We start from the raw sequence: 22,454 nt of genomic DNA on the forward strand, positions 1-22,454 counted from the left end.
CAATGATGCCCTGTGGTGTGTGACCACTCACATGCTTTCACAAAATGTCCAGGTCAACAATGGTTTGTTAAAGAGAATCTGTTATTTTAAGTCGAAAAAAAAAAGAAAAAAAAAACTTTAATTGAAAATAAACACCAGAGTGAAAATGTACAAAGACATTTAGGATATGTTTATTAAGCCAGTCAAATAGAAAAAGTCTCATCACATCAGTAATGTGCTTTTGCCTTCTGCAAAAAACTCCAGAACTACAAACCAGAAAAAGACAACCGCCAGAGGAAAACAAAGCATTCCTTTCAAAGTGCAATTCAACCTTTAAAACGTCACCATTCAACTATTGGACCATTCTGGAATCTGTCTTTTAAAAGAAAAGACTGTTCCAACTATTTACAGTGAACATTGTGAATAAAACACCCATCTTTACCAGCAGTCTGAATGAAACAAAACACAATAAGGATTATAACACGATACATATTCAACCCTATATAGCTTTGAGTTATTAGTTTGATTCAGGAGGAGACACAGAACATTAGTTCACCACCAAATCAAATCACACATCGGGAGGATTGGAGCTCTAGGGTAGTGACCAATCCCCAAAAATCAATCCCTCGCCCCCTAACACTAGTCGACATAAAGCATTGGCAAGGTATAAGCAAATACGGTAACAATAAATCCACCTTGTCGTACAACGACTTTTCATTGTTGCCATTTTGTCAACACCTATCCGATCCTCTCAGATCAACAGTAGTACCTGGGGTAAGGTACGTGGCAGGGAATTCAAGCCCGGCTCTGTTGACAGTGTCATAAAGGTTCACAGGACTGTCGGGTAGATACTGTAGATAGTATGGAGCTGCTTGTCTGAGAGGTGCATTGAGACAGAAGCCAGCTGAGTCAGGAATGGGACCCAAATGGCACCCTATTCCCTATATAGCGCACTTCCTTTAACCAGAGCCGGGAGCAAGAGTAGTGCACTATACAGGGAATAGTGTGCCATTTGGGTAACAGTCCCTGTCTGGCGGAGGTGGTTTATCACTGGGCTGTTACTGAGGTAATGGTTGGCTGACTGAACCTTAGGGGTTAGTCGAGTCTCGGTTTTAAAATCGCTTCATTTCCTCACCTCTGACTGGATGCAAAAAGGACATGATTGACAGGCTAAAGCAATCGGAGACCAAATGTACCCTGTTATCGCGATATAAATTCACATATTAATGCACTTACAGCGCCTACACTGACCATACTGCTAGCGGAGCGCTCAGGCAGGCTAACGTTTAACGTCACCAGAACAGGCCTACACATTACAGTAGTACTATCTAACTGTCAGCAGCAGGGAAGGAAGGGAAGGAAATGAGACCAGGAAAAGGAAGCCATTCAAGACTATTGGAACAAAGCCTGGGCACACTACGACCAATGACCCAATTCTCCACACAACTGGACAGCTTCGTGGGTAAATATGTTGAGGATATATATATATATTGGAATCGATTATCAAATATTTAACCCAATGAAATCAAAGCAAAGGTGCATTTTTGGCCAATCAGGTGCTCTTGTGAGGGTGTGTGTGTGTGTAACGAACATACGATGTCAATAGCTACAATATATTGGGAGTACACTAACATAGAAAGAACAGCATTACTAAAGACAAGTGATTTACATTTAGTTAATGCAACCATCAAAACAGTAGATTATAAATAAATGATCAATAATCACCACAGCCATGTTTTATGGCATGATATACCAGCTAAATTCACTTCCCAAGCTTGATGCGTTTTAACAATCACTTTATGAACAGTTACACTTATAGTACAGTTCTAGAACACCAATGGTACTGAAAAACAAAGAAAAACCACGGTTACGCTTCTATGAATCCAATTCCAAGGCAATTTATCTATAGAATTATATATCGTTGGAATGAATACAAGTAGGATTGGCTGTTATTGACATGGGAGAATGGACCCCTTAACCCTACAAGTAACAAAACTGTTTGTAAAAAATAAAATAATAATATTTTGCAGTGGGACGATCGTCAACAGCTGATAATCACATAGGTATCTTGTTTTAATATTACATTGAGATAATTTCAACCTATTACACAAAATGACTTCAGTTCCTGCATAGAATCATTTAAAGCAGATATTGAATCTCCCAAAAAATAATACGAGGTTAAAAAAAGAAACATCTAAATGGTAATATTGATGTATTATATTTCTGAATAGCGAAAACAGTGTTTGTCTCACAAGTAGGCTTATAAAAAGGCAAGTATAAACAACATTACAACAGGATATCTACAATTCAGTAGGAAAATTATAGTTCAAATCACACCGGGTCAACAGAAAAGTGATTCATGCTTCTACCACCCAGCTGTCTCCATGGTGAGGCAACGAAAGGACCAACGGTGGCGAGGCCCTTAGTGCTTTCCAGGGTCAATATTCTGTCGCTCTCTTTTTACAAACCCAGTTGCTGTGGACTGATCTATAGACAGAGTAGAGGAAAAGGTTTGTTTAACGTCTCATTGATCACACAATCAGCCACTCAGAGAACAAAAGGAGAGAGAGAATGGGGAAAGCAAAAATAGACCATTTGTGAATGGATGAGAGAGAGAAAAAAAGTGAGAGATTTGCAAAAATAAAATGTTTCCCTGGTAGGGTTGCAAAATTCTGGGAACTTTCCCAACCAGAAATCCTGGTTGGAGGATTCAGGATTTCCTGCTGATGCAGCCTTATTCCGGGTGACCTTCAAACCAGGTGTGAAGGAAAATTGTTTGTGCGTTTATAATAACCAATTAAACTGGGTTCATGCAAGTGACTGAATGATCGTGCATGGGAAGAATCCTCACCATCAGTATTTGCAACTTGGCAGTACGCACAGAACATTGTTTTGAGAACGGAAAGGGATCTCTCAGATTCAAGATCTCAGCTTGGAGAGAAGAAGCCTCGTGAGGTATTGGTCAGTCACATGCATGAACCAAATGTTAATGATGAATTGTTTATGAATAATTAACAAGTTAAAATCAAGCAAATATAACTTGTAAGCACTACAGTGGTTCTTCCTTTAAAAGTTTTGAGCTTATGCTGTGACTGTTTGTGGTAGATGGTGACAGTTTGTGGTAAATTGCGTAATTCTGGCAACAATGGCTGACACTTAAATAACGTGCCATAGAATTCTGCAGCACCTTGCAATCTGTTGTGCAGCACCTTGCAATCTGTTCTGCTGTACCCTGCAACTTTTAAAAGGAAGAACCACAGTATATACACAGTACATTCAGAATGTATTCAGACACCTTCACTTTTTCCACATTTTGTTACGTTCCAGCCTTATTCTAAAATTGATTAAATTGTTTTTTTTTACCCTCAATTTACACACAATACCCCATAATGACAAAGCAAAAACTTGAGTCTTTTTGGGTATGACGCTACAAGCTTGGCACACCTGTATTTGGAGAGTATCTCCCATTCGTCTCTGCAGATCCTCTCACGCTCTGTCAGGTTGGACAGGAAGCGTCGCTGCACAGATATTTTCCGGTCTCTCCAGAGATTTTTGCTCGGGTTCAGGTCCAGGCTCTGGCTGGGCCACTCAAGGACATTGAGACTTGTCCCGAAGCCAGTCCTGCATTGTCTTGGCTGTGTGCTTAAGGTCGTTGTTCTGTTGGAGCAGGTTTTATTCAAGGACCTCTGTACTTTGATCCATTCATATTTCCCTCGATCCTGACTAGTCTCCCAGTCCCTGCTGCTGAAAAACATCCCCACAGCATGATGCAGCCACCATCATGCTTCACTGTAGGGATGATGCCAGGTTTCCTCCAGACGTGACGCTTGGCATCCAGGCCAAGTAGTTCAATATTGCTTTCATCAGACCAGAGAATCTTGTTTCTCATCGTCTAAGAATCCTTTAGGTTCCTTTTGGCAAACTCCAAGCGGGCTGTCATGTGCCTTTTACTGAGGAGTGGCTTCTGTCTGGCCACTCAACCATTAAGGTCTGATTGGTAGAGTGCTGCAGAGATGGTTGTCCTTCTGGAAGGTTCTCCCATCTCCACAGAGGAACTCTGGATCTCTGTCAGAGTGACCATCGGGTTCTTGGTCACTTCCCTGACCAAGGCCCTTCTCCCCCGATTGTTCAGTTTGGCCAGCTCCTGAAAAGCCTTGGTGGTTCCAAACTTCTTCAAGTTAAGAATTATGGAGAACACTGTGTTCTTGGGGACCTTAAATGCTGCAGAAATGTTTTGGTACCCTTCCCCAGATCTGTTCCTCGACAGAATCCTGTCTAGGAGCTCTCAGAACAGTTTTTGCTCTGACATGCACTGTCAACTGTGGGACCTTATATAGACAGGTGTGTGCCTTTCCAAATCATGTCCAATCAATTGAATTTACCACAGATGGACTCGAATCAAGTTGTAGAAATATCAAGGATGATCAATGGAAACAGGATGCACCAGAGCTCAATTTCAAGTCTCATAGCAAAGGGTCTGAATACTTAAATAAGGCATCTGTTTTTAATAAATGAACACATTTCTAAAAACCTGTTTTCACTTTGTCATTATGGGATATTGTGTGTAGATTGATGTGGGACATTTTTATTTATTTAATCCATTTTAAAATAAGCCTGTTTTTTTATTTGACCTTTTTTTAACTAGGCAAGTCAGTTAGGAACAAATTCTTATTTACAATGACGGCCTAGGAACAGTGGGTTAACTGCCTGTTCAGGGGCAGAACGACAGATTTGTACCTTGTCAGCTCGGGGGTTTGAACTTGCAACCTTCCGGTTACTAGTCCAACGCTCTAACCACTAAGCTACCCTACCGCCCCTGTAACGTAAAATGTTGAACAATTCAAAAGGGTCTGAATACTTTCCGAATGCACCGTAAGAGAACTAAAGGCGACTGCCGTGGCAGAGCTCACTTCAGACCGGTCCTTTATGCATCCGAGATTGACTGTGACCTCCAGCTTGCTGTTAATAAATCATTATTCATTTAAGATCGACTTGGTGTGTAGAATTTCCATGACATTTAGGCGTCTCGAATGGGATGATTGATTCTGCCTGCAGAGCTCTCCAGTGAGGGTTTGCGAGGAAAACCCGTGCCGCATTTTATGAAGCGTGAGGGAAATTACCGTCGGACCAAAAGACGATGAGGACCAACCCAGAACAGAACCTTACTGTGAGCTGCCTCGGTGACACATAATTCGTGAACAATTGAGGGACGCTGCGACTGAATTTCATTAAGTCAATTTAAATGAATTTGTATAAAATAGAGAATAAAACTAAACAAAATTAAGGAGGGTACCACTAGTCTTAAGTAATAGTACGAACGGGGCCACCAGAGACTCTGGGTTCGCGCCCAGGCTCTGTCGCAGCCGGTGACACCTGTGGCGGGCCGGGCGCAGTGCGCGCGAACCAAGGTTGCCAGGTGCACGGTGTTTCCTCCGACGCGCTGTGTTAAGAAGCAGTGCGGCTTGGTTGGGTTGTGTATCGGAGGACGCATGACTTTAAACCTTCGTCTCTCCCGAGCCCGTACGGGAGTTGTAGCGATGAGACAAGATAGTAGCTACTAAACAATTGGATACCACGAAATTGGGCAGAAAAAGGGGTAAAATTCATATATATTTTTTTTTTAATAAAAAAAAAAGTAATAGCACAAGGTGTTATTCTATATGTATGCGATGCGGCGAGACTATAGAGTCTATAGCATCTATGACTTGTGGCAAACCTCTTCAAGGTTAGGAGCGTTCGACATAAATTAAGTGGTAAACTGTCACCCAATCACCCAATAATGAGAGTTCTTTCGAACAGGACAGTACCTGTGTGTTTGTTTCTCCGTCCTGGTCCACCCAGGCCGTAGGCGAGGTCAAGGATAGCAGGGTTCGGTACACGAATCGGGTTCTCGGTAGGTCCAGGTCCAAACGCCAACAGGCAAGTCCAAAACAATCCAGCTCATACACGGTAAATCCAGCTAATCTCCATTGTCTCTTTCTCTATTGTTCATAGATCCTTCCAGCACTCTCTCCCTCTTCCTGTTTTTTCTTGACCCTTTATCTGTTGGTCGGCTCCACCTTCTGAGGGTTCCCCTTGCTTCTAGGACTTGTAGTTTTGGCGGTCGGACATTTTGTGATCTGTAGTTCTGACAGGGGTGGCCATTTTAGTGATCGGGCAGAGCCCGTTTATTAGTTCTGCTCTCACATATCTGCCATTTATCACTCGACCCCCTTCTTTGCCACACAACTCTCCCCCTCGATCCGACCCCCTAGGTCGGGCTACCGCAGCAAAATATGCGTGCATGCGGGATAACCCATCGACGTTTCCCATTTCCTTCCCTGCTCTGTGTTTCAAGTCAAAATGAAACGGTTGGAGACTCAAAAACCACCGCATCACCCGAGCGTTCTTCTCTTTAGCCCTATGCATCCAGGTGAGTGGGGCATGGTCACTGATGAGGGTGAAGTGGCGCCCCAGCAGGTAGTACTTCAGGCTTTCTAGAGCCCACTTTACTGCCAGCGCCTCTTTCTCAATGACTGAGTAGTTGGTTTCCCGTGGTTCCAGCTTCCTGCTTAAAAACAGGATGGGGTGTTCCACCCCTTCTACCTCTTGGGATAGCACTGCTCCCAAGCCGACCTCTGAGGCATCCGTCTGAACCACAAACTCTCTCTCAAAGTCTGGTACCACCAGCACTGGGTTACAGCAGAGAGCCTCCTGTAATGTCCTAAATGCTTTGGTGACCCCTTTCATCCCATTTGACCATGCTTGGCCCTCAGGCTCTAGTCATGTCGGTAAGTGGGGCGGCCACTGTGGAATAATTTGGGATGAACTTCCGGTAGTAACCGGTCAGCCCTAGGAAGGCTCGAACATGCTTCTTATTTCCTGGTTTCGGCCATTCTCTAATTGCCTTCACCTTCTTATGTTGGGGTTTGATTAACCCTCTTCCCACAGTGTATCCCAGATACTCTGTTTCCTCTAACCCCACATAACACTTGGTAGAGTTTTCCGTGAGCCCTGCCTTTCTAAGGGCGTCTAACACTGCCTGTACCCGGGGTAAGTGGGATTCCCAATCTGGCCTGTAGATCCCCACGTCATCTAAATAAGCTGCGGCGTATGCTTTGTGTGGTTTTAGGACTTTGTCCATGAGCCGTTGAAAGGTGGCTGGGGCCCGTGTAAGCCGAATGGCATGACTGTGTATTGAAACAAACCGTCAGGTGTTGCAAAGGCTGTCTTTTCTTTGGCCCTGGGGGTCAGAGGAATTTGCCAGTACCCTTTTGTCAGATCAAGGGTCGTAATGTACCGAGCATTACCAATTTTCTCCAGTAGTTAATCTACTCGGGGCATGGGGTAGGCATCAAACTTGGAGATTTCATTTACCTTCCGAAAGTCGTTACAGAAACGCAAAGACCCATCGGGCTTGGAGACCATCACAATTGGGCTAGACCACTCACTATGTGACTCTTCGATCACTCCAGCTGTCAACATTTTATCCGTCTCTGCTCTAATCGCGGCCCGTCGAAACCTCGGGTACCCGATATGGCCTCATACTCACTTTTCTCCCTGGTAGGGATGTTTGAGCCCGTTTACATATCTGCCATTTATCACTCGACCCCCTTCTTTGCCACAGACTACAGACACAGATACAGGAAACTATAGCTACTGTAGACAGTATAGATACTGTAGAATATATGGTGACTGTAGACTATAGAGGAACCTTTGAAGATACATATGGACGTGGAAGAAGGCTAAAGCTAGTCTTCTAGAAAATACTAGAGCGAGGGCAAATAACAGTACCATGCCCCGCTGATAGCTGTCTGTGGGCATTTATTTGGGCATTTATTTGGAAGTGTTTACGTGGTCTGCAGCCACTGATAATGGCACAAGGTGTTATTTTATATGTATAGGAAGATACATATGGTGCATAGGAAGTAACGACAAGAGAATCGTTGAAGATGCAAATGGGGTAATAGCAGAGATTACTGAGTGTGTTTGGGAATTGTGTGAGTGCGAAAAGGATGTGTTATTAAGCTGATTGAAATTTGGATAGTAACAAATATTATTTAATGGATGGACACGCATTAAAACAGAAGAGGGACCCAAATCGGATGAAGCATGCTGGATTTTTTTGTTGTCAAAAGCCACATTTTAAACAGTTTAAATGTGGCAGAAGAGAGGCGGGGGGCTATTTCAGACCGGAGGGGGGCCTCAATCCAAGAAAATTGATCCCATCCCCCAGAAGATATGCGAGATGATTCCCCAGCAGTTTGCCCCTCTCCATAACCCCTATGATGTCGACGGACAACACAACCCACCAATATTTAGTAAGCATAAATAACTGGTAAATATCGATGCCTATAATGCATGTTAAAAGTAACTTTAAAGCTACTTCACTACAATGTTACCATTATGTGGCCCGTTATAGCATGTTGCATAACATCATCATTCATACCAAGGCTGGGCATATCATAAGCCCCAATTCAATTGTTATACAAACTGGGCATGTAAAAAGCCTACTAATAATGAGTTTATCATAAAACTCAACGGGATTCTCTAATTATTCTGAGGAACGGTTGTTTTGGTCTCTCCACAGTAGATATGCAGCCATGTTATCAGTTCAACCACATTAAGTGGCAGTTCTCCAACCTAAGTTTTTATTTTTTATTAATTGAGCAACAGGCTCAAAATGAATCGAGGTTTAAAATGAAAAATTAAATCCTTCCTCTAATTTAACTAGGATTAATTTAAAACTAGGTTCAACATTTGGTGCAACAAGATTAATATATAAACCTTGATTTAAGAGTTAATCCATGTTGGTGCAACCCACCCTTGATGCATCAAATGATTGCACTGTTGGGTTTGTAGTGACAGCTATGAGAACTGTTCCAAACAATCAAGATATGAAGGCTCTGTTTAAGAGACTGCAAACCTCCTGGAATGAGGAGAGATAAGAGGTCTCTAGCTGACATCACTCACACTCAGGCCCCTGCCTCCAGGTCATTTGGTGTGTTTTTCCCTGGGTATGGAGTTGCATGTGCCCTAGACCAAATTCGTGACATCTCTAGACATGTAGAGAACATTGGCAATGCTACTTGAATTGCCCTGGAACAATACTTATGTCCCAGATCACTCTTCTAATATAACTGATCTCGCCGAACACATTGCCACTGTAGCTTAAAACTATTCACCACAAAAGGAGTGGAGGCTTGCAACTTGGTTGGAATCCCTGTTTGGAAGTGGGGGATCCCAAATTACCAAAATGGGTTGCAGCTTGTGTTTTCTTTTTAGCTTAGTTTGCCTAATTGTGTTTTTAACATGCTGTGTATGTGTGTGTATTTATGATAGATTCACTCCCGTTAATAGAAGTTGAACCTTTATTATGATGACAGTGTTACCATACTAATTAGATTGTACAACCCAGAATGAAGGGTTTGAAGTGGTGACATGTCTGGTTTTGTGTCGATTTCCCTTACTTTAAAAGAAGTATAGAACCTTTTGATTAGAAGCTATAATCTAAATGGCAATTTCCACAAATTTTGGAAATGTTACCAGAATTTTTCAACCCTTTTTCCATTGGCCATAAGTTGTGTCAGCATACCTGTGTTCTCTGGAGGTGGTCTGGATCCTTCCCCTGCTCCGGGTCCCCTGGAGCCTCTGGGCTGGGGGAACGATTGCTGCCAAGGGGTTCCCTGAAGGATCAAAAGCAGAAGAGAGAACAACGTCAGCCAATCGCATGTTATTCATATAGTCCTTTAAGTTAAGTCCTTTAACCTCTTACTCCTACCCGACACGCAGGCGTCCCATCTAGACATCTGGAAATGCAAATGCGCTACGCTAAATGCTAATAGCACTCGTTAAAACTCAAACGTTCATTAAAATACACATGCAGGGTACTGAATTAAAGCTACACTCGTTGTGAATCCAGGCAACAAGTCAGATTTTTAAAATGCTTTTCGGCGAAAGCATGAGAAGCTATTATCTGACAGCATATAACACCCCAAAAGACCCGCCCACAGGGGACATAAACAAAATAATTAGCATAGTCGGCGCTATACAAAACGCACAAATAAAATATAAAACATTCATTACCTTTGACCATCTTCTTTGTTGGCACTCCTAGATGTCCCATAAACATCACTATTGGGTCTTTTTTTTTTATTAAATCGGTCCATATATAGCCTAGATATCGATCTATGAAGACTGTGTGATCAAGGAAAAAAATAGCGTTTTATAACGTAACGTCATTTTTTTAAATTAAAAAAGTCAACGATAAACTTTCACAAAAAACTTCAAAATACTTTTGTAATGCAACTTTAGGTATTAGTAAACTTTAATAAATCGATCAAATTGATCACGAGGCGATGTATATTCTATAGCTGTACGTCTGGAAATAATGTCCAGGTAAATCTCAACCAAAATATCCGGTCGGAGACCGGAAGAAATGCGCTGCCTCGTGTCCGTTTGACCAAGAAACAAATCGTAGGCAAATGACAAGACTGTTGCCATCGTGTGGAAGCTGTAGGTATTGCAACCTCGGCTCCAGGTAATGTGGTTTCTATTCAACAACACGTTCAAGTGGCGCATTGATATATTTTCCCATTTTCAGTGATCAGGTTTTCCTGCGCTTTTCGATGAAACGCACGTTCTGTTATATAGTCACAGCCATGATTTAACCAGTTTTATAAACGTCAGAGTGTTTTCTATCCACACATACTAATCATATGCATATACTATATTCCTGGCATGAGTAGCAGGGCGCTGAAATGTTGCGCGATTTTTAACAGAATGTTCGAAAAAGTAGGGGGTAGGAGTAACAGGTTAACTGTAATCCAAAGTTGTTCACAAAGTGCTTTACAGTAACCCGGCCGAAGCCTCCAAAGAGCAAGTAGCTGCTTACTGGCAAGGGGAAAAAAGCTCCTCTGTCAGCAGCTATGATCTAAGAGTAGCGGCTAGGGGTCCATTTGGGATTAGGTTACCATATTCACTAGGAACCAAAAGGACCGAAATGGGGACAGACTACCTGAACTAGGAAGAAACACATTTTTCCCCCCGCTGATATATTGTGATACGGACCCTTACCGTTGTGAGGGGTGGGAAGTCGCTACGTCCCGGTGGCGCTACGCTGCCGGCAGAAACTGTTGGGTTGGTGGGTATCCTGGGGTGTATTGGCCAGCCGTCCAGCCCTCCTCCTGGAGCCACCTGCACAAAGGGACCACAGTAGGGAGGGCTCAGAGAGACGTTCATGGTGCCTGAGGAGGGGTCTGAGGTACGCCTCTCCTGCTGCTGCTGGCCCTACCAGGGAACACAGGGACACACACCTCGGTAACCCCGGTCAGAGCAGAGTAAAGCAGGGCAAGCAGGCAGGTAGAGGAAGCACAGCGTCCAGTCACTTGGATCTTATGCAACAGATCTAGTTGATCTACATCTGGAAATACGGAGGGGGTTGTTTTCAGGCAGGCAGAATGTAGCACTAGTTTGAGATATAACTGTTGTAAAGCACTGCCCTAGTTGGTGGTCCTCAAACAGAGTGGAAGGAAGTGAAACACAGCACACAGCCATTTTTACTCATCTAAATCCATCCTATTGCTGTCATTACTACAAAAGAGGGTCTCAGTGCTAGGTGAAACTAGACTGATGGGTTTACCACCACAGCCATGTGAAGACAAGCCCCGTCTGTCTGTTGGACTGAGGGGTTAGCCTATAACACCTGTGCTAATTGACTAGGTTCACCACAGCCATTTGAAGCCAAGCTAAATCTGTCAATAATGGGAGATGAGAAGGGACAGAGGCCCGGTGACTACAGTACCTGTTTATGATGCTGCATCTGTAGTCTCTCCAGCTTGCATCTCTCTGTTCTCTCTCTCTGACACTCGTTCTGGGCCTGGTGAAGCTGAGAAGAACAAACCAACTCAAATGTATGAACACACATCAGGAAAACCCACACATGGGATGTGGAGGAGATGAGAACCTCCCTATTCAATGCAAAGTGCTGTGAAACAGTCTGTGTCCCAAGTGGCACCCTCTTCCCTATACAGTACACTACTTTTGACCAGGGCCCATGGCATTGTGCACTACATAGGGAATAGGGTGCCATTTAGGACACAGCAGAAAGCAGCTCCTAACCTGATTGGTGAGGTTGGTCATCTGACCCTGCAGCCTTTCCACCTGTCTCCTCAAGTCCTCCTTTTCCTCGTTCATTCGTTCCCTGTCGCTCCGCTCTTTCCTGAAGTCCTCCTCAAAGATCTTCACCTGAGAGAGTAGATGCAGGATGATTACCTCGAACTCACCAACTTAGTATCCAACTTTTTTTCGGAAGACCTGGGACACCAGGTACGTGAATACAACAGGTGTAGGTAGACCTTACCGTGAAATGCTTACTTATAAGCCCTTAACTCTATTTCTTGAAGTGCATTGTTGGTTAAGAATATTACAAAATAAACCAACAATAACGAGGCATATACACAGGGGATACGGAGTCAATGTGCAGGGGTACAGGTTCCTTCCTAGTATAGAGGTCCTGAATGGCAGGAAGCTTAGCCCCAGTGATGTACTGAGCCGTACGCACTACCCTCTGTAGCGCCTTACAGTCAGATGCTGAGCAGTTGCCATACCAGGCAGTGATGCAACCAGTAAGGATGCTCTTGATGGTGCAGCTGTAGAACTTTGAGGACCCATGCCAAATTTTTTCAATCTCCTGAGGGGGAATAGGCGTTGTCGTGCCCTCTTCATGACTGTCTTGGCACTGCACTACAGCCCTGTCGATGTGAATGGGGGAGTTGTTCGGTCCTCCTTTTGCTGTAGTCCACGATCAGCTCCTTTGTCTTGCTCACGTTGAGGGAGAGGTTGTTGTCCTGGCACCATACTGCCAGGTCTCTGACCTCCTCCCTATAGGCGGAGTGGGTCTAGGGTTTCTGACATGATGGTGTTGTGAGCCATGACCTGCCTTTCAAAGTATTTCATGGCTACAGACGTGAGTGCTACGGGGCGGTAGTCATTTAGGCAGGTTACCTTCACGTTCTTGGGCACAGAGACTATGGTGGTCTTCTTGAAGCATGTAGGTATTACAGACTCGGTCAGGGACAGGTTGAAAATGTCAGTAAAGACACATGCCAGTTGGTCCATGAAATATAGCCAATCACTGAACTGGATCAATTAGATCAGAAAGTGTCTGACTGACCTGTTCCATTAACACTGCTATCTGGGTGAGCAGCTCCTGCCTCCTCAAGTTACTAGGCCCATCACCGTGGTTACCGCTGGCGCCCTGGACCGGTGGCTGCTGGGAGGAGGGGGGAGGGTGCAGGTTCAAGGCCTCCTCTAGAGCCTGAAGGGTGGCATGGGGGAGAGAGAGTAAGTTAGATAACACACACAACACACACAGTACACACAGAGTGTACAGAGTGTACACACACAGTACTGACCCTGTTGAGGCGTTGTATCTCTTTCTCCTGGTACTCTCTCTGTTTACTGAGGGGCAGCAGCTGATCCTGCAGGTAACGAACCTTCTGCTTCAACTCTGTGGTCTCAGAGTTCAGACACTCCTTCTCCCCCTGAAAACACAACATACAACAACATTTGGCACAACACACTTCAACTCCACTGTTTCAGAGCTCATTCACAGTTTAAACCCGACTGAAGGATGTGAAAGTCAGACGAGTAATGTTCCATGTGTCAGAAATGGTGACCTATCAATAACGATGATATCATAGGAAAACATCCTGGCATGTTTTTGAAAAAAAGGTCAAATGTCACAGTAGCTGATGTTTTTCCTCTTTTTTTTTTTTTTTTTTTTTCAGTCAATGTGAAAAGCTGTGTCAAGATGGTTGACGTTTTTCTCCTTTGTCCCTCTCCCTCTCTCGCTACCTCCTTCTCTTCCCTCCCTCCTTCCACCCCTTCGTCCCACTCTCCCCCTCTTCTCCTTTCCCTTCCTCAAACCTGTCTGTTGACCATCTCTCAACGTCAGCAAGACAAAAAGGAGCTGATCGTGGACTACATTAAATCTAATTTTTCAACCACTGTATGACCCCCAATTACGTCACTTCCTGTAAATCGCAGAAAGCTGAAATTCGATGTCCTGCAAGGCCAGACCAGGGGACATTGGCTATTCTATAATCCAAAAGGGATAACGAACAACAGCCTGATTCATGAAAGGACAGAACCACTGGAGCTAGTCGTTTTACAAATGATGCCGATAGACCAGGGGAGAGTGACTGTCACTTCTCATTGAAGTCATAAACTTCCAGCCTTCCCATGGTACTGTGGGCATAGTTTTCAGAAAACAGAATCCCCATTATAGTGAATGGGAAAACAGCTATTCGTGGTCAATCTTGAGAGCTACTGGTAGCCTAGCAATACCTCGCTCGGCCCTCAACTTGAGATAATCAATGAGAGTGGGTAGCACTGAGCTAGCCTACAACGTCACTTCCTGGTGTAGCTTAATCTGTGCATGTTATGTCTACATAAATCTATGACTTCCTTGGCTTCAAATGCACTATTGAGTCCATTCATATACAGTCATTGTGACAAACAGACAGGTGAGACACTCAATGGACCGTGGCTGAGTGGGCTGGAGCAGTTCTCTTCCACACTGACACGCACGTGTTCCCAGCAGTGAGGACCGCACACTCACCAACACACACAAAGCAAAAATGTTGTTGGGTTTGTATACGTCTTGAGGACGTGGTTGGGTCTGTACTAGGTTTGTCTGTTCTCACCTGTACGTTGTTGGGTCTGTACTAGGTTTCTGTCTGTTCTCACCTGTACGTTGTTGGGTCTGTACTAGGTTTCTGTCTGTTCTCACCTGTACGTTGTTGGGTCTGTACTAGGTTTCTGTCTGTTCTCACCTGTACGTTGTTGGGTCTGTACTAGGTTTCTGTCTGTTCTCACCTGTACGTTGTTGGGTCTGTACTAGGTTTCTGTCTGTTCTCACCTGTACGTTGTTGGGTCTGTACTAGGTTTCTGTCTGTTCTCACCTGTACGTTGTTGGGTCTATACTAGGTTTCTGTCTGTTCTCACCTGTACGTTGTTGGGTCTATACTAGGTTTCTGTCTGTTCTCACCTGTACGTTGTTGGGTCTATACTAGGTTTCTGTCTGTTCTCACCTGTACGTTGTTGGGTCTGTACTAGGTTTCTGTCTGTTCTCACCTGTACGTTGTTGGGTCTATACTAGGTTTCTGTCTGTTCTCACCTGTACGTTGTTGGGTCTATACTAGGTTTCTGTCTGTTCTCACCTGTACGTTGTTGGGTCTATACTAGGTTTCTGTCTGTTCTCACCTGTACGTTGTTGGGTCTGTACTAGGTTTCTGTATGTTCTCACCTGTACGTTGTTGGGTCTGTACTAGGTTTCTGTATGTTCTCACCTGTACGTTGTTGGGTCTGTACTAGGTTTCTGTCTGTTCTCACCTGTACGTTGTTGGGTCTGTACTAGGTTTCTGTCTGTTCTCACCTGTACGTTGTTGGGTCTATACTAGGTTTCTGTGTGTTCTCACCTGTACGTTGTTGGGTCTATACTAGGTTTCTGTCTGTTCTCACCTGTACGTTGTTGGGTCTATACTAGGTTTCTGTATGTTCTCACCTGTACGTTGTTGGGTCTGTACTAGGTTTCTGTCTGTTCTCACCTGTACGTTGTTGGGTCTATACTAGGTTTCTGTATGTTCTCACCTGTACGTTGTTGGGTCTGTACTAGGTTTCTGTGTGTTCTCACCTGTACGTTGTTGGGTCTATACTAGGTTTCTGTCTGTTCTCACCTGTACGTGGTTGGGTCTATACTAGGTTTCTGTGTGTTATCACCTGTACGTTGTTGGGTCTATACTAGGTTTCTGTCTGTTGTCACCTGTACGTTGTTGGGTCTGTACTAGGTTTCTGTCTGTTCTCACCTGTACGTTGTTGGGTCTGTACTAGGTTTCTGTCTGTTCTCACCTGTACGTTGTTGGGTCTATACTAGGTTTCTGTATGTTATCACCTGTACGTTGTTGGGTCTGTACTAGGTTTCTGTATGTTCTCACCTGTACATTCTCAATCTTTGACTTGGCGAGCAGCAGCTTCTTATCGTAATCCCGCTGCCTCTGTTCTCGCTCCGCCTCTAACTCCTGCACGGCCTTCTGGGAGTCCGCCAGCCGCTGACGCAGGTCTGTGATCTGATGTTTTTTTCAAACAGTTTTAAAAACAGGGAGTATTGGTGTCTTTTCAATGAGACAAACAGGTCAACATTTTATATAGAGATGATTGGAGTAGCAGAGAAACTGTGTTAGAGCAGGTCTATGCAGTTACACAGGGGCGGCCGGGTAGCCTAGTGGTTAGAGCGTTGGACTAGTAACCGGAAGGTTGCAAGTTCAAACCCCCGAGCTGACAAGGTAGAAATCTGTCGTTCTGCCCCTGAACAGGCTGTTAACCCACTAGGCCGTCATTGAAAATAAGAATTTGTTCTTAACTGACTTGCCTGGTTAAATAAAGGTTTTTTAAAAAAGGTCTGTGTTAGTGTATAGACCCACGGCCAAATGGCGAAACTATATGTTGATTGGTTTGGGGGTTAGATTTGGGGGTTAGATTTGGGGGTTAGATTCTACGGGTAATTTTCCCTCAGTTTTTTGTTGTTGTCGTCACTGAGCAAAGTTCAGGTCTACTAAATGCAAACTTGAACGCTGTGAAAATTCTGTGCAACTTCCAGGGCCGCGTTTACTGTGAACACTAAGGCTGTATCTGCTGTATCTGTATCTCAGTTATAACTAGTGTTGCATGGTATACTGGTACCACGGTAATATCACAGCACCAAAACGTCATGATACCAAACACTTTAGAATACCGTAGTACCGTTTCGTATGATACTAACTTTTTCCAGCCTTACCGATCTAAAATAACCTGCTGTCCCTCGTTTTAATAAAGTCAGTTGGATTGAAGCAACAGCCTCTAGTCTCTTGTATGCGCCGTTCCAATAATAACCAATTCCCTTTCATGCTCATGACATGTGTGCCAGGTGTACTCAATTGAATTTACCACAGGTGGACTTGAAGTTGTAGAAACATCTCAAGGATGATCAATGGAAAAAAAAGATGCAACCTGAGCTCAATTTCAAGTCTCATAGAAAAAGGTCTGAAAACGTAAGGTTTCTGTTTATACACCCCCCCCCCAACCTGTTTTTGCTTTGTCATTATGGGATAGCGTGTGTAGATTCAAAAACAAACAAACAAATTAATAATAAGTCAAGGGGTCTGAAAACTTTACGAATGATGTGTAAACACTGCATAGTAAACAAGACTGTACCTCGGGTCACTATGTGTAAACAAGACTGTACCTCGGGTCACTATGTGTAAACAAGACTGTACCTCGGGTCACTATGTGTAAACAAGACTGTACCTCGGGTCACTATGTGTAAACAAGACTGTACCTCGGGTCACTATGTGTAAACAAGACTGTACCTCGGGTCACTATGTGTAAACAAGACTGTACCTCGGGTCACTAATGTCATTTCCATCAAGTTACTATGAGTGTTTTCAGATAATCTCTTCTGTATTTCATGTGTGTGTGTGTGTGTGTGTGTGTGTGTGTGTGTGTGTGTGTGTGATAACGAACCTTCTGTTCAAACTGTGACTTCATCGAGTTCCACTGGACATCCCACTGCTTGTTCACTTCCAGTACCTGTCATCATCATCATCATCATCATCATCACAACGGAAATATGACTGAAACGTCATTTATACATTTTTCACAGACTTCCCAACAACGAAACAGGACACCTAATCAAGTGTGCGTTTCAAAATGGCACCTTATTTCCTATATAGTGCACTACTATGTGTGGACCCTGGTGAAAAGTAGTGCACTATTAAGAGAATAGGGTGTCATTTGATCTGCATCTAGAAATGTTTTTTTTTTCTCTCACAAAGACCTTTCCACGTGGAAAGAGGACAGCTGATGTAATGTTGAGAGGGACTCACATCTTTCCTCTGCTTCTCTAGAAGCTTGATCTTCTTCTCGTATGCCTCTGGGTCACAGGGCTTGGCCGGGGCTTTCTCCTTCTCTGTGGTATTCCCATTCTGCTGTAGGACAGTGATATAAAACATGGCGATTTTTAAAAAGGAACAATGCACTCAAACTATTTTTGGTTTGTCCCTTGTTGATACATTCCCAAAATGTTTTTATTTTATTTTTTAATGTCAGCAATCACATTGTCAAGAGACGGCCCAGTACATCCCCGGGGCCAAGCTTCCTGCCATCCAGGACCTCTATACCAGGCGGTGTCAGAGGAAGGCCCCAAAAAAATTGTCAAAGACTCCAGCCACCCCAGTCACAGACTGTTCTCTCTGCTACCGTAAGGCAAGCGGTACCGGAGTGCCAAGTCTAGGTCCAAGAGGCTTCTAAACAGCTTCTACCCCCAAGACGTAAGACCCCTGAACACCTAATCAAATGGCAACCCAGACTATTTGCATTGCCTCCGCCCCACCCTCTCTCTTTTACACTGCTGCTACTCTTATTATCTGTGCATACACTTTAATAACTACCTATACTACCCCGAAACATCCTTCACAGAGCCCACTCTGCAACAGGACAGGGCTATGAAACATCCTTCACAGAGCCCACTCTGCAACAGGACAGGGCTATGAAACATCCTTCACAGAGCCCACTCTGCAACAGGACAGGGCTATGAAACATCCTTCACAGAGCCCACTCTGCAACAGGACAGGGCTATGAAACATCCTTCACAGAGCCCACTCTGCAACAGGACAGGGCTATGAAACATCCTTCACAGAGCCCACTCTGCAACAGGACAGGGCTATGAAACATCCTTCACAGAGCCCACTCTACTACTACAGATCACCATTTATACATGTCTTGAATAAAACAAAACAAAAATATATATATTTTTTATTAAAAAATTTGCAAGAAAGACCTGGGAAGTAGCTCACAGACATTCTACATGGACCAATGAGACAATATGAGAAATATCACACACCAACAGTGCAGTAGTACTTGGAAGTACTACAACGTGATATGACAATGGGGAAGTCGGTCACATCCTCCTACTGTACAGTACGTGAGGATGAAGTAAGCATGTTCACTACTCCACTACTGTGATGCCTGGCAATGGGCTGACTCATACTGACAACACCCAATATGGAAACTACAGGATTTACTGTAACAACACACATCCTGAAATGATGCTGTGGCTTCCTAGACATGTATGCTGATCCATTTCCCCCTCTCTCTCTCCCAGCTTTTACTCATCTGAAGCAGACAGGTGCCCTTCCATCCATTCTGCCACAGGATTTCCATACCTTCTGTGGTGTGCTGACCTCCGTCTTGGATCTAACGCTGGCAGTTTCCTCTCTCACCACGTCTTCTTTGGCTTCTGGCTGCCCCTCGCTCTCTGCCGCGGTCTCTCCTGCTCCCGTTACCTGCTCTTTCAGCTTCAGGTTCTCCTGTCTGCAGTGACCAGACAGTGAAAACAGGGTTAGTGTTACCGGGCAGTTAGAGACATCCAGAATATATATCCCAGTGTTTAGTAGAGTAATGTGCAGCTTGGCAGAGCCCCAGGACATCCTCTGGGAAGACCCCACTGAGGTAGGGAGAATATTAGGGCAATTCCTGAATCATCAAAAACGATAGACTTTGACCAACTGTCACTTCACTTGAAGCTCTGTAGTCGCTGGACAGAGATTCATCGTTAAAAAGAAAAGCCCACTCACTGTTTACCGAATACCAAGTGTTTATTGCCTTTATTTAAACTCAAACAAAGTCCTAAACTTCACGTGGGAGCAGAAAACATTAAAGTCAACATTCAGTTTAAATTCACAATAATAAACTCAAACGCCTCCTCTCCCCTGGGGAGCAAGAAGTCCAACTGAATCCACAGAAAATACAACTCACCTCAGTAGTTCCAAGTCTCCGTTTCTGTACTGAAGGTCTTCCTCCATCTTCTTTCTCAGCTCGTTGTTCTCTTGCCTGAGCTGCTCACAAAGAGTCTAGACAAACAGAGGGACACGCATTAGTGAGACAGTACTCTCCGCCTGTACCAAGTCACACACCATTCCCCCTGAGCGAGGCAGTTCTGTTTGGTTCCTCCACTTCCTTCCCCATCAGATTATATCATATCCACCATCCTCATCGTGGGCACATCGATGGTGAGAGACTTTGGCCTCCCTTCTCCCCACTGTTCCAGCCAATTACTTTAATATTGGCACCATAGGTCACTCACTCTCTGCCCCGATGTCGCGCTACAGAAGGGGTTCGGACCGTTACAGCCCCGATGTCGCGCTATAGAAGGGGTTCGGACCGTTACAGCCCCGATGTCGCGCTATAGAAGGGGTTCGGACCGTTACAGCCCCGATGTCGCGCTATAGAAGGGGTTCGGACCGTTACAGCCCTGATGTCGCGCTACTACAGAAGGGGTTCGGACCGTTACAGCCCCGATGTCGCGCTATAGAAGGGGTTCGGACCGTTACAGCCCCGATGTCGCGCTACAGAAGGGGTTCACACCATTACAGCCCCGATGTCGCGCTACTACAGAAGGGGTTCGGACCGTTACAGCCCCGATGTCGCGCTACTACAGAAGGGGTTCGGACCGTTACAGCCCCGATGTCGCGCTATAGAAGGGGTTCGGACAGGAATGTCTCATTTGTGACCATAACCGCAGTGGTTCAAGGATTACCTCAAACATAGCGAACTGCTTAAGAGACTGACGGTGTGAGTTTGGTAGCGTTCCTGTCCTCCCGGTCATAATAAGCAGCAGAGGACATGGAAATCCTATTACAGCGCCGTCTGAAAGTATTCTGACCCCTTGACTTCTTCCACATTGTACATGTTGGTGGCAGCATCGTCCGGTGGGGAAGATTTTCAGCGGGAGGAACAGGCAGACTTAAGCTTGGCACACCTGTATTTGGGGAGTTTCTCCCATTCTTCTCTGCAGATCCTCAAGCTCGCCCAGGTTGGATGGGGAGCGTCGCTGCACAGCAATTTTCAGGTCTCTCCAGAGATGTTCGATTGGGTTCAAGTCCGGGGTCTGGATGGTCCACTCATAGACATTCAGAGACTTGTCCTGTAGCCACTCCTGCATTGTCTTGGCTGTGTGCTTAGGATCGTTGTCCTGTTGGAAGGTGAACCTTCGCCCCAGTCTGAGGTCTGAGCGCTCTGGAGCAGTTTTTATCAAGCATCTCTGTACTTTTCTCCGTTCATCTTTCCCTCGATCCTAACTAGTCTCCTCGTCCCTGCTGCTGAGAAACATCCCCACGGCATGATGCTGCCACCACCATGCTTCACCGTAGGGATGGTGCCAGGTTTCCTCCAGATGTGACACTTGGCATTCAGGCCAAAGACCTTGGTTTCATCAGACCAGATAATCTTATTTCTCATGGTCTGTCCATGATAAGGCATTACTGACTTCTTGTCATCCAACTCAACCAGACAGGTCCTACAAGACACCTACACTTCTGCCCAGTTGTGTGGTCATGTGTAGTTTCACCTGGACTACTGCCCAGTTGTGTGGTCATGTGTAGTTTCACCTGGACTACTGCCCAGTTGTGTGGTCATGTGTAGTTTCACCTGGACTACTGCCCAGTTGTGTGGTCATGTGTAGTTTCACCTGGACTACTGCCCAGTTGTGTGGTCATGTGTAGTTTCACCTGGACTACTGCCCAGTTGTGTGGTCATGTGCGGCTAAGAAGAACATAGGAAAATTACAGTCAGTCCAGAACAGATCAGCACTTCGATGTAAATGTAGGATGAATGTCAGTTGCATGCATGTCAGTTGAGGAGAGATGGCCTGCATCACTGTTGGTCTTTGTGCGAGATGTCGAAGGAACCAAACTGTCCGTTCAAGCAGTTGGTACACTGTTTCGGGACACTCGTCAGTACCAAGCCATGCAGCCAGATGGTCCTGTACAGAGGCTGGGGAAGGCAGTGGTAAACAGAGCCATGACGACAGGGAACTCTACCACTCCAGGTAACTCAAGTCAGCATTGAAACCAGATTAAAAAGAACACTTCACTGCACGACGGGGACTGTCACATGACATTTAAAAATATATACGGATTGTATTTTTAATTATATTGTGCATATTCTGTATTTTATATGTCGGTGTTGTGTTTCCTATTTGAACCCCAGGAAGAGTATGGTTCTGCAACATCATTTGGTATAGCATCGGGAATGACAAACACACAATTCTTATTCGCTACACAGGTGACATGCTGAATTTCTAGTTTTCAAAATATACCTGTGTGGACACAGCCTGTTAACTTCTTTGCCTGCCTAGCCATTTGTCTACCTGCCTGGCTTTCTCCCAAGCTGCCCCTCTCCCCTGTCAGTTACCTGGAGGAGGGAGGTCCTCTGCTCGTTCTTCTGGACCTTGGAGGAGAGGTGGTGGAACTCGACAGCCATGCGTCCCAGGTGGGCTAGGAGCTGGTTGGGGTTGGACGCCTCAGCAAAGATACTGAAGGAGCTTTCTAGACGCTGTAGCTGGCTGGTTAACTCCTGGTTCTCCTGAGGAAGCTGTCCTGGTCCTGCACCAGCCTGGA

The 22,454-nt window shown here is 44.9% G+C and overlaps 1 protein-coding gene and 1 long non-coding RNA gene across 11 annotated transcripts in view; both read right to left on the reverse strand.

Moving 5' to 3' along the window:
• Window positions 1–154: 154 nt before the first annotated feature.
• The window catches only part of tnip1 (TNFAIP3 interacting protein 1), a 50,246-nt gene continuing 27,946 nt past the window's right edge, over window positions 155–22,454 (reverse strand). For 5 of the 10 annotated variants that reach the window (XM_052517298.1, XM_052517295.1, XM_052517306.1 and 2 more), the window contains 13 exons: window positions 22,249–22,449; window positions 19,813–19,907; window positions 19,221–19,368; window positions 17,883–17,984; window positions 17,521–17,586; window positions 15,957–16,088; window positions 13,374–13,502; window positions 13,133–13,276; window positions 12,079–12,204; window positions 11,762–11,845; window positions 11,029–11,247; window positions 9,554–9,644; window positions 155–2,466 (listed from right to left, as the gene is read on the reverse strand). In XM_052517298.1, coding sequence (XP_052373258.1) covers window positions 2,402–2,466; window positions 9,554–9,644; window positions 11,029–11,247; window positions 11,762–11,845; window positions 12,079–12,204; window positions 13,133–13,276; window positions 13,374–13,502; window positions 15,957–16,088; window positions 17,521–17,586; window positions 17,883–17,984; window positions 19,221–19,368; window positions 19,813–19,907; window positions 22,249–22,449 — 1,602 coding nt within the window. In that variant the 3' untranslated portion in view covers window positions 155–2,401. The remainder of the gene's footprint in view (window positions 2,467–9,553; window positions 9,645–11,028; window positions 11,248–11,761; window positions 11,846–12,078; window positions 12,205–13,132; window positions 13,277–13,373; window positions 13,503–15,956; window positions 16,089–17,520; window positions 17,587–17,882; window positions 17,985–19,220; window positions 19,369–19,812; window positions 19,908–22,248; window positions 22,450–22,454) is intronic. The other 5 variants (XM_052517290.1, XM_052517309.1, XM_052517293.1 and 2 more) reach the window with 5 other exon arrangements.
• On the reverse strand, window positions 15,282–15,878 carry LOC127929345 (uncharacterized). The gene is made up of 3 exons (XR_008134533.1): window positions 15,785–15,878; window positions 15,527–15,612; window positions 15,282–15,397 (listed from the first exon to the last, which is right to left on the reverse strand). It is a non-coding gene; the product is annotated as an uncharacterized LOC127929345 (long non-coding RNA).

This window comes from Oncorhynchus keta, chromosome 4 (genome assembly GCF_023373465.1).
Source record: "Oncorhynchus keta strain PuntledgeMale-10-30-2019 chromosome 4, Oket_V2, whole genome shotgun sequence".
Classification (NCBI taxonomy): domain Eukaryota; kingdom Metazoa; phylum Chordata; class Actinopteri; order Salmoniformes; family Salmonidae; genus Oncorhynchus; species Oncorhynchus keta.